The 11,456-nt window shown below is 53.6% G+C and overlaps 1 protein-coding gene across 1 annotated transcript; it reads right to left on the bottom strand.

The window, feature by feature from the left end:
* Positions 1 to 2,262: 2,262 nt before the first annotated feature.
* Positions 2,263 to 3,540, bottom strand: CEBPB (CCAAT enhancer binding protein beta). Its single transcript, XM_065754166.1, has one exon. The coding sequence runs from the start codon at positions 3,305 to 3,307 to the stop codon at positions 2,321 to 2,323; it is 987 nt and encodes a 328-aa protein (XP_065610238.1). The 5' UTR covers positions 3,308 to 3,540; the 3' UTR covers positions 2,263 to 2,320.
* Positions 3,541 to 11,456: the final 7,916 nt, after the last annotated feature.

The following is an 11,456-nucleotide window of genomic DNA, read 5'->3' on the forward strand; positions in this document are numbered from 1 at the left end:
ATGTGCTTTAAATTGCAGCAGCAACACTGCCCCAACTCCTGAAACAGTTTTAAGACAGGAATTAGCTCATTTGTGCCTGCCAGAGCTCTAGCTCCAAAACGGGATCACTATTCAAACAAATATAAATACCTTTAGTACATCTTATCTTTCAATCCACTCTGCCTCCCGGCCCTCATAAACTGAACTTCTGTTGGAAGCTCTGTCACTGAGAAAGAAAGAAAGAAAGAAAGAAATGTGTCTGAGGCCATCTTCAGTCCTCCAGCAATTCTACCCTCAGCAGCACTCAGCTCCAACTGGGAACGCTGCTTGTAAGTGTGGGTAACATTACATGGCCTACAGCACAGCAAGAAAATGGGATCTAACGATGTGGATAAGTTTCGTAACTTAGAAGAATAGCAGAATAAACAGCCACTGGAGGCTGGAGATCCACGTCACAAGGGACAGCCAAGACAAGATCTAACGTCTATCTTGCCTGCGAGAATTTGAGTCATGCAGGAGCTTGCTCACCCAAGAAAATCTATTCATAGGGTCTCATAAAACCAACTTAACTGCAGTGTACAAATTAAAAAGCAAACAATGGAAATCTGTATCGGGTCTAACACTTCCCTGCTTACTGCTGCATGGCTCCTGGCAGGAGCTTGGAGGTACTATGGGGGCAGAGCACAGCAGATCTCCCTGAGAGCTCTACCTGCAGGGAAAGACAAGGATCCCAAGTGTCAAAAATGCACAACAGCTCTTTCAATAGGAAACAAGCTTTTGCTAAGAGCAACACTAGGAATAAGTGACAAGCTAAAGATTTGCTCTGGAGTCCTGCCCTTTGTATTGGAATGTACAGCACAAAATTCAAATCCACTCTCTTGGTACAGAAAAGCTCCTCTGGCTTCAGCTGTCCAACAGCACAGATCTTTAAGGAGCTCCTCTTCTGGGGCACTGGGAATCTGGATTTTAAAACACGGTGCTTAAATTTGGCCTATCAGGAAAAAGGAACATGCTGAGTAAGTCTGGGGAGCTCTCTCAGCTCCCTGCACATAACCAGCCTGGCACTGGGAGCTTCTCACAGAGCTCCAGCAGCAGCATGCAGGGGACGGGAGCAGCAGAACAAAGCTCCAGCCCAATCTATAGCCAAACAAAGCCTGTTCCCACTCCACTCATCTGCTGCTTTCCCCCAGCAGACACAGAGAAACAAACACCTCTCCACAGAGAAACTCCAGCTACAGGTTTTAGAAGAACGTCTCAAGAGGAAAGAGTCGTTGGTGTGTGTCCCACCTGGCGGCTGTCACAAGAGCTTCCCAAAAATGACCACGTTACTGACATCCAACAGAAGCGCTACTTTCCCATGTTTATTCCTGTGAACTACACACCTAAAACATGCTGAACCATAATTCAGAGAACAGAAACTCCTTGGAGAAAAAGAAAAAAAAAAGTGAAAGCTTCCTCCCTCACTGATTCTTCCTCCCTCCCACTTCAGCCTCGGAGTTACTTGTCCGGGTTGGTCACGGTTTGGATAGCACACCTCACTGCACAGAGGGAACAGCAAGAAATGCAAAAACAAACAACAAACAAACATCTCCTTCCCAGACAATACCCAAGCGGCAGCTACAGCAAGTGATCAGAGCAGCCAGAACGAGACAGGGAGGACTGGCTGAAGCCTCCAGCTCCGCTCTTTGCTGGGTTACTCTTGGGGTTTTTGTTTTTGTTTTTCTCTGAGTCACAAAGTCAAAAGACCAACACGAGTCCTGCTCTCGCTTGCAGCACCGAGCCAGATCCAGCTGGAATGTCAGCCCTGCGTTTCATCTGACTTGAAACGTACCCTCAAAATAAAACAAGTTACTTTTTTTAACCTAGTCATAAAGTTTATTAAAATCGTTCATTAATGCTTCAAATGTAGCAAGAATGCATAGATCCCAAAATATACATATGTATTTTCTTATAGAAATAGATTATTCTTTATAATAAAAAAACTGTAGGAACATCTTTAACAGATTACTCAATCCATGACTGACAGTTACACGAGATTGCATCATGTACACAGCATTCCCAGCCATGCTTAAAGGATTGCATCACTTCGCCCTCGCTCTCCTCTCGCCGTTTTAAATAATCCCAGCGCCCAGCAGAGCCCCGGGGCCGCGCCCCCCCCTCCCCCCCCCGCCCCCTGGCCCCGGAGGGAGGGGGGAGGGGAAGCAAATAGAGACCGAAACAACAAACAACAACAACAACGACGACGAAACCCCCAATGAAACCGAAAACGCGGCCCGGCCCCAGGATGAGGGAGCGGGGGTGGGGGGCACCGCTCGGCTCGCCCCGCGGCCCGGCGCGGGGGTCAGCAGCGGGGCGAGGAGGCGAGCAGGGGCTCGGGCAGCTGTTTGAACAAGTTCCTGAGGGTGCTCAGCTCCCGGGAGAGCTGCTCCACCTTCTTCTGCAGCCTCTCGTTCTCGGCCGTCAGTTCCAAGACTTTGTGCTGCGTCTCCAGGTTGCGCATTTTGGCTTTGTCGCGGCTCTTGCGCACCGCGATGTTGTTCCGCTCCCGGCGCAGCTTGTACTCGTCGCTGTGCTTGTCCACGCACTTCTTGGGCTTGCTCTTGCCCGCGGGCGGCCCCGAATAGCCCCCGGCGCCGGCGGCCGACTTGGAGGACTCGGAAGGGTTTGGGGTGCCGGGGGGGCTGGAGGAGGACGAGGTCGACAGGTTCCCGCTGCTGCCGCTCGGCACCGACTGGTAGCCAAGGTACGAGCGCACGGTGCTGCCGTAGGGCGAGGACATGCCCCCCGGTCCCGGCCCCGCGCCCCCTTCTTCCTTACGGGGCCCTTTGCAAGAGTCCAGGGTCTCGAAGACCGGCTCCACTTTGGTCTCCACGATCTGGGGCGGGAAGCAGCCCGGCAGCCCCCCTGGCTTGTGGCTCTGGCTGCCGCACGGGTGGCCGTGCCGGGCGAGGCTGATGTAGGTGTAGTCGGGCTTCTTGCCGCCGCCGCTCCCTTTATAGTCCTCGGCGAAGAGATCGGAAAGGAAATCTTGGCCGCCGCTACTGCAGGCAGGCTCAAAGTTGCCCCCTGCTGCTGCTGCGGGAGGCGGCGGCTGCGCCGGCTGCTGGGATGCTGCTAAGGGGTCCAGATAGGGGCTGAAGTCAATGGCTCTCTCGTGGTCCCCTACGGTGAGCTCGGTCATGGAGCGGCCCCCGGCCGCCCGCGGGTGCAGCTTGTTGAGAGCAGCCAGACAGTCCGCCTCGTAATAGAAATTAGCCACTTCCATGGATTTAAAGGCGGGCGGCTGGATGGGGAGGCATGCTGCGTCCCAGGCCACCAGGCGTTGCATGAAAGCAAAGGGGGATGCGGGGAGGAGAAGACGGCGCGGGGGGCCCCCCCGGCACGGGATCGAGCAGCCGCCGTCGGGTTGGGGGGCTCCCGAGCCCGGCGCTGGGCACGGCCCCGCTGCGCTGCCCGCCCGGGCGGATCAGTCCGTGCTGCGCGGCGGGGCTCTCCCGCTCCCGGAGCTGCGGCTGGAGCTGGCGGCTCTCCTGCGGACCATCTGTTTGCGGGGCCCGTGTCCTCAAGTCTCTGACTTAGGAAAGTTCCTTCGCTCGGTTATTTATAGGGGCGGTGGATCCCATAGCAACAGGCGCGTCACCGCCTGGCCGCATGCCACGCTGCACGCTCCGGAGCCGCCGCTCCGGCCCCCGGGACGCCGCCGGCCGCGGGCGCGGGCCCCGGGGCAGCTCCGCAGCACGCGGGAACGGCACCGCACGGAGCCGCCGTCGCCGGCAGCGGGGCCGCCGCGACCTCGCGTCCCGCCCGGTCCGTCGGCTGCGGGGAACGCGGGCCCCGCTCGGCCCGGGGCGGCCCGGGGCCGGGACGCGGTTTGCGGGGCGCTGCCGCCGCCCTTTGCCGGCGCTCGGCCTTTTGCGCCTGAGAGGAGGGGTTGTTGCCGTGGGGGCTGCGCGTGCCGCGCAGAGGTGCCGACCCCGCCTGGGTCCCGATTTACCCCTGGGGGGATGGAGGCGGAAGGCGTTTTTCCAAGCTCTTTTGCCAAAGCAGGGAAAAAAGCTGCAAATAGAAGACAGATCCTCTTACTCTCCGTCCAGTGCCTGGTTGAGTAAACCGCACTGGCGGGCAGAACCGTCCCACACGGACGTTCAGAACCATTTTACGAGGGCAAGCGGAGAGCCAAGTGAGCGCAGCTTGCAGCGCGCCCTCGGCTTCCTTCCCACGGCCGCCAGAGCCGAGCACCCGCCGAGCCCCGCTCCGCATCTCTGCGTGCAGGGACGGTGACGGGGAGTCTCGGCGGAGTTTGGAGGTTGTCTTGGTGTATTTACTTTGCAACTATGAGGGTACAAAGGCGACGGGGAATGTGCGCTCTGGAGCGGGGGGACCGTGTTCAAAGGCGTTCTGAAAGAGCGTGAGCTCCGTGCGCGGAGCCGTGGGACCCGGGCACTTTGGGAATCGCAGTGTAAGTTTGGGAAGGAAGACCGAATCTCGATGTCCGTTTTAATTAAAGACACCCACCTTGGGAATCAAACTTATATTTTCACTCTCTTACTCCCACATTTACCTGTCTACAAGCTGGTGATTCATCCCCAGAATAAAGGACATTAATTTAAAACAAAACATATAATTAAAGGAAGTAGGAGTGTCCTTTGCCTCAGTAAAGAAGACCCAGCACTGCAGGGAAAATGACACTGCCTCTTAGAATAATGTGAAGCAATCCTGCGGTGTGGGAAATACTGTAACGTTAAGCCAGAGGAACAGGTATTGCATTACACGATTCAAACAGTCAACTGTTCCCAATGTTCAAACCTCAGAAACTTTGAAAAGAGGAAGAATTCAGAAATGTGTCTGTGGATCGATGGGCTTTTTCTTTCTTGTATTTTTGTGTTTACTTTTCACATTTTAAGAGGGTTTTCTTTCCATAACAAAAGTGCCCTAACAGGTTTTGGGGCTTCAAATATTTCTAGTTCTATCTTTATCTCCCAAGTTAATCTTTGGTGGATGCACCAGAGATTAAATTGGAGCTGGGCCTGGCCAAAGGTCTGGGTCTGGAGGTTGTAGCCCTTACCTTCATAAATACAAGCATCTGTATTGGGTGCAAATACTGGCAAGTCGCAGTGAGCCAGGGCTTGTTCTCCTGGCTGTTTTCTCTCTTGTGCTCTGCCCTTATCCTGAGTTCAGATCTGGCAGTTGCATCCAGAAGCTGCCCTAACTGGCCCCTGCAACTGAACTCTTGAAATTCAGCCTCATGAGCTTCCTACCTCCAACCATCTCAGGAACCCACAAGCAGAAGGTCTCCTGCCATGGCCACCTGCTGGAATGGCTCTGGTTTTTCTTGGCATTACCCTGGCAGGTCTCTGTCATGCCACAGCCTCTGGCTAAGCGAGGGCCCTGCAACCGATGGGTTACACTTCTTCGGCATTTTTTAAGATATTCTTAGAGATCTGAATTTGCCCTCTCAAAATTTCTACCCCGTCCTCTGCTGCTCAGCATGCAAAAGCTGTGCTCCCACCCAAGCGGATCTTCCCTAACAAAATAAAACGTCTGCGCAACTGTCATGTGAAATAGATCGTATCAGAGATGGTGTGGCCCACACCTCCTTTTCCAGGCCAGTGCTGAGTAATCCCATAGTCACTGGGATCACACGTCAGCTGGAGCAGTAATTGAGGTTGGATGCCCAGCTGGTGCCCTCCTTCCCTGCTCCCCCCCTCACCTCCCTGCTCTGCTGGGATCTCTTTAAACTTCCTCCAGCTCACCTCAAATCCCAGCATCCACTCTGATGGAGCCAACATTCACTCTCAGCTTCTCATGGGAACCTTGTTGGCGGGTCTAACCACTTATCCTAAACCCTAACATTCAGCAAGCAGGTTTTGAGCTAACTCCAGTCTCTTTTAAAATTGTTTCTGCACTTGTCACAACAAATGCATGGCCAGAAACGGGGCTTTTGAAATGGAAGCAGGTGTAGAGCGAAGCTCACACCACACCACACCACAGAGTCGGGTGGAGGTCTTGGCACTCCGAGCTCCATCCCTGACAGTGCCACGACACGGTCTGGCCTGGCCTGACATACAGAGGCTGCAAATCGTCCCAGAAAGTCTTCTCCATAAAGAGATAGGAGAAGAGATGCAGATGTTCCTGGTGAAGGGATCATTTGATAAGAAACTCAAGGGCAGCAGCTATTAGTTCTATAACAGGTCTTCTGACAGCGAACTTCAGCAGAAAGGCAGTGTTTCTATGAAAAGCACTGTCTTTCTTTCCAATGATTTCATGTTTTATTCTTTCAGAACTATTCAGCTGGGGAAGGAGACAGCATTGTTCCCGAATTACTTAGTGAAAACATCTACAGTCCCAAGCTATATATATAAATATCTAGTAAAATCCAGAATCCTCTTTATTCATGTGTGAAAAAATATAGATAGTGGAAGAGTAAGACAAGAGTATGGGAAGGGTGAAAGAGTGGAGGAAAGAATCTCACCTTCACAGCTTTTTTCTGGTATTAATTCTCACCGTTTTCCCTTTTATGCTGTAGTGAGACACAGCTTTCCATCTGCGGGCTCAGACCTACGACAAAGTGTTGCAGAGACATATAATTCCTGAAAATTGTCTTCTTTTCCAGGATTTCTAGCAGGTTCTCCAATTCCCATGCTGCAGGTCTATAGCATCTGTCCTGGAAGGACACTAGCTTTGGGGAGATGCTATTAATGTAATGGTCACAGATCAAACACTGAAGCTTTTGTAAGAAGATCTGTGGGCTGAGGGTTTGTACTCTAGAAAAAAGGCTGTCTATAATGTTAGATGCTCCTTGCTGAAGACTTGTCGTGCATGTTATTTGCCTTGCAGTATCTCCTGGCAGATCAGTGAGATCAGAGCTGCATCATGCTAAACACTATGTGGACACAGCTGCTCAGTTGCAGACCTGCAGCCTAATACAAAGCATGGAGAGGCAGAAGAGGGGCAAAGATTAAAGCAGATAATGCCAGAAGTCAACAGTTGCATCACTGAACGAGGTGCTGCTGGCAGTGTGCTGCAGGTGAGTTGGAGAGCAGTGGTGTCTGTGCGTGCGGGCATGCTGGGGAAGCACAGCACTATGGGGGATCTTGGGGTGAGATGTGACCTTGCCTGAAAGTTTGACAGCACAGCAATGTTGCAATAAATGCTGCGACACAGAGAAGTAAAATTGAAATTTATTTCTGAGCATTATCAATCTGTGTGCACTGTTTTCTCCTTCATCCTAGCCCCAGGTCCCTCTTCATACAGCCACGCACCTTACACCAGCAGCAGCTCATAAGTTGTACCTGGCATTCCAATCTCTTGCTTTCCACATGCTGTTCTCCACTGTTAAAAAAATAAATAATAAAGGACACAGCATTAATGAAGACACAGAGAGGTTGGTGGGGACACTGTCAGCTCAGAGATTGGCTCTCCTTCTGTCTCTCCCAGCTCTTAGACCAGACTTGAGACTTTGACTCATTTTAACATTAAAAGCAAAACAAAGCAAAGCAAAACAAAACAACAACAACAACAACAAAAAACCAAGAACTGTTGCCACACTTCTTCCTCTCTTCTCAAACTGCAGCTGTGATGCTCTGCATTGCAGTCCCCTGTGTGAGAAACCTCCCAGGCAAGTTGCAGGCCGACTCTTGGCCTCTCTGAGTTCTTTTGTTAGAGTCCTGCCCCCCCAGAGGGCACCCTCACCCCTCATTCCCTTGTGACATGGGGATGCTCAGGTGTTTGTTGGTTGTCTGCTGATTTTCTGCTCACCTCTGACCTAGCACGCTTGGCCTTTGCAGTGACAGGTTGCTCAATCTCCACTTTATCTATGTGTTGCTCTTTGCCCTACCTAGTGCTGCGGAGGCGACACCTGGAGATGGCACCCCTGCCTCCAGCTGGTGGGGACTGTGTGAGCAAAAGACCTTCCCCCGCTACAGGGAAAATTTTCCAGAGCGAATTGGAGGTCGGAGCAAATTTAAGTGGAGCAATGTTGCAATGATGGCAGCAAAAGAAAGGAAGGGAGAGAGTGTCTGAGTGCGCACAAATGCCAGTGGAAAAGCAGATGCTGTAGGCTCCAGCCCTGTGCTGCAAAGTCCACTCTGAAGCCATCTGACTGGGAAGATGTGGGCTTCATTTCTGAGCAGTTTTACAAGTATCCCATTGAAAAACAGACATAGAAGTTGCTGTCCACTTACTTTCCAGAAGTTCTCCATAGTCATCTGCCATTCCTAGGTAACTGTATCTCCCATCTTGATGAATTTGTTACAGAACATGTATCACTTTTTTTCTGGGGTGTCCAGGCTTTCAAAAAAGGGGTCTGGGAAACAGGAATCTGACCCTTGTAAGGGACCCTGACAAGTGCCTGTAGCTCCCAGGAGCAGACTGATTACTGATTTACAAAATCTCTAAACGAGAAGAGCTCTTGAAGTGATCCTGAAGCTGGGGCCAGATGCTAGGACTTAGTGCTGCATACTGCCAGGGATAGCAGAAACTGGTCTTAGAGGGGTTGGCAGGAGAATGGACTGCAGTGAAGAATTACGACTTTTCATTAAAAGCTTTAAGGGCTGCATGCTAGGCTTTACAATTACTGTTCATTTAGCTGCTCTCACCCTGTGCTGAGCGCCATGGGAAGCAGTTAGGACATGCTGGTGGTGAGCACTGGCATGTGAGAACAGCTCCTTGGTCTGTGTCATCTGGCAGCTGGTTGCAATGGCCTGGACACCAGGTGGGATAGCCACAATATGCCATCCACCCCACACGTCACTTCTGGTCCCCATCAGCTCTCTATCTCTGCATGTGGCTTTGGAAGGAGCCCTGGAGTGGCTGTTCCAGCTTTCCCACCCACTGATAATTTCCCATACCAGAGAGAGTCCAGCGAGGGAACTGCAGCCAGCTTCTGCTCCTTTCTTGACTCGTGGGTCAGGAAGAATTGTGTAAGAATGGGTAAGAGACGACAGGAGAGAGTGTCTGGCTTCCGGATGTTCTGAACTGTGAGGCTTGTGCAGTGCTGCATGAAGCTGCTGTAGCATGGGCCTGTGTACAAACACATCTCCAAACCCTCGTGTGGCTGCCCTCGGGGGGGGGGGGAGGAGGGAAGGGGGAAGTGTGTAGAGAAGAGGCAAGATGCCTGCTGCGGCACCACAGGGCAACGCGGCTGCAGGAGCTCTGGGTGCTCTGTGCAATGAAATCACTGCTATCCCTTAACCACAGTGTGTGTGTGGGGGGGGTGGCCGTCAGTCCTGTCCTTACTGCTCCCCAGCACCCGGTTGAGGCAGAAAAACACCAGATGATGACTGCCATTAAGAATTCGTAAACCCACGTCGTCGCGGCGATCCCGCGGCCGTTCCGCGCAAACGCACCGCTCGGCTCCGCCCTCCCGCGCCGCGGGCTCCGCGGTGCCGCTGTGCTGCGGTGCGGCCGCCAGGCGGCGCTACGTGCGGCTCAGGCTGCGCCGGGCTCGTGGCGCCCCCTGCCGGCAGCGCCGGGTTCCCGCCCGCCACAGCGCCTCAGGGCCGCGCGGCGCCGCGCCCCGGGGCGGCCGAGGAGGAGCGAGGTTTCCCCGCGGGATTACCCTCTCACCACAGGCTGCTGCTTATTCTCGGCGGCGATGCTCTGTTTGTACGGGTACCTGACACCAGCAGGCCGTCTGATGCATCTGTTCGCTTTAATTCGCTGTGTTTTACCTTGCTGTATTTTTTTAAAGCCGCTGCTCTCGTCACTGCTAATCCCTCCTGGCTGCACGCTCCCTCAGGGTGCGGTCGCCATTTGGCTGTACCAGGACGTGTGCTTTCACCTGTGCCTGTGAACTAACGGACCATCTCTCCCCCCTCCCCAGAGAATGACAGAGAACACAGCGTTCTTCAAATACGTCCTGAGGTCTTCCGTAAGAAAGCGCCAAACCTTTTCCTCAGTGGTCCTCTTCCTGTTGAAGCGATAGGCTTCAGATGCACCTTTTTCCTTCTGCTAGTTTATCTTTAAGCACTCACACTGACGTTATTGTACAGCTTTGTTCCAGCAGATACCGAGGAAAAACTTCAAACCGTTTTTTCAATTGAATTTTTTACCCCGTTCGAAGCCAAACCTCACTAGCAGCTTTCTGCGTTTGTCATGCTGGCAGACCAATGGCTCTGACAAAACACGATGGCTACAGATATTGAAGGTTATCCTGGGAAACGCTCCCGAGAGCCGTGCCTCGTGGGAAGCTGCATCTTACAGCAAACTCACGCATTTGTAATGGAGATATGTGTCTGTAATGTATCTCAAAACACACAGCTGCCCTATCACACTGAATCAGCATTCACCAGCACACCGTCACTTCTAGAACAGTTTCTAGAACTCCTGATGCAGTAAATGGAATAAAATGAAAAAAAAAGTGCCGAGCCAACTTTTCATAAATCTGGGCTAGTTTGAGCATACGGTTCCACTTAGCTATTAATTAACTTGTGATCCTCCTAGCAGGAGGCAGACCCTGGAAGACACACTGCACGCCTTCAGCTGGCACCAGAAGCGTGGCAATTTTGGCATGCTGTTACGAGACGATGTGGAGCCATTGCTGAGCGGTGGGGTTTGCTGGGCCTGTGCCGTTCAGGGCTCGGCGCAGAGGGCACTTTCCTTGCAGCTCTCAGATGTCGTGAAGGGGCACAGCAGCGTTTACCACGGAGCTGTGGTTTGCTCACAGCTTCAGGTCTGGGCTGTGCTTTCCCATCACTTCGTTCCCTCCTTGTGGTGCATCGTTTGCAAACGCACAACGTTCAGACTCAACAAAACCCCTCTCCAGCATTTCATCCTCTGTAAATGCGTTCTTTAAATTGAATAGACTAAATTATTTGTATCACTTTTAATTTTAATGCTATGTTTTTTGACCTTGAAGTAAATGTCACAGCAAAATTCATAATGGCAATATTGTCGGTAGGGGCTTTTTCCCGTAGGTTTTTTTCTGTGCTGGAGCGAGAATTTGCCGCGGACCAGTGGCCGCCGCGGTGAGCACCTTCCAACGGAGTCCGTTAAAGGAGCGTGGGCCGCGTCACCAAATGAACGGGAGCGGGGGGGGGGGGGACTTCCAGGAACGCAGCGCCGCCGCCAGGGGGCGGGCGAGCCCCGGCCGGGAACGGGCGGAGCGGGGACTGCGGGGCGCTGCCGCCGCGCGCGTGGCGGTGTCCCGGCCGCGGCTCCCCCGCTCAGCTGCGGGCAGAGCACACCTGGAGACGCGGCGGACCCGGCCGGGCCGTGAGGACGCTCCCGTCGCCAGATGTGCCCGTGGGGCCGGGCGTCCCCACATGTGTCCCCGCCCCTCCCGCCACGCCATTGGCCGCGCCGCGCCGAGCGCCTCTTCCTATTGGCCAGAGGCCGCGCGGCGGTGTCGACGACGGGCGTGCGGCGCCGGGGGCGTGTCCAGCCGCGCCCGGCACCCCCCCCCCCGCCTCCCTTCGTTCCCCCTCCCCCCTCCCCGCGGCCCGGCCCCATTTCCTACGCTGCCTCGGGCTGCGGCG

Source organism: Cyrtonyx montezumae, unplaced genomic scaffold (genome assembly GCF_038088225.1).
Source record: "Cyrtonyx montezumae isolate F1298 unplaced genomic scaffold, pur_monq_1.0 scaffold_9, whole genome shotgun sequence".
NCBI lineage: Eukaryota > Metazoa > Chordata > Aves > Galliformes > Odontophoridae > Cyrtonyx > Cyrtonyx montezumae.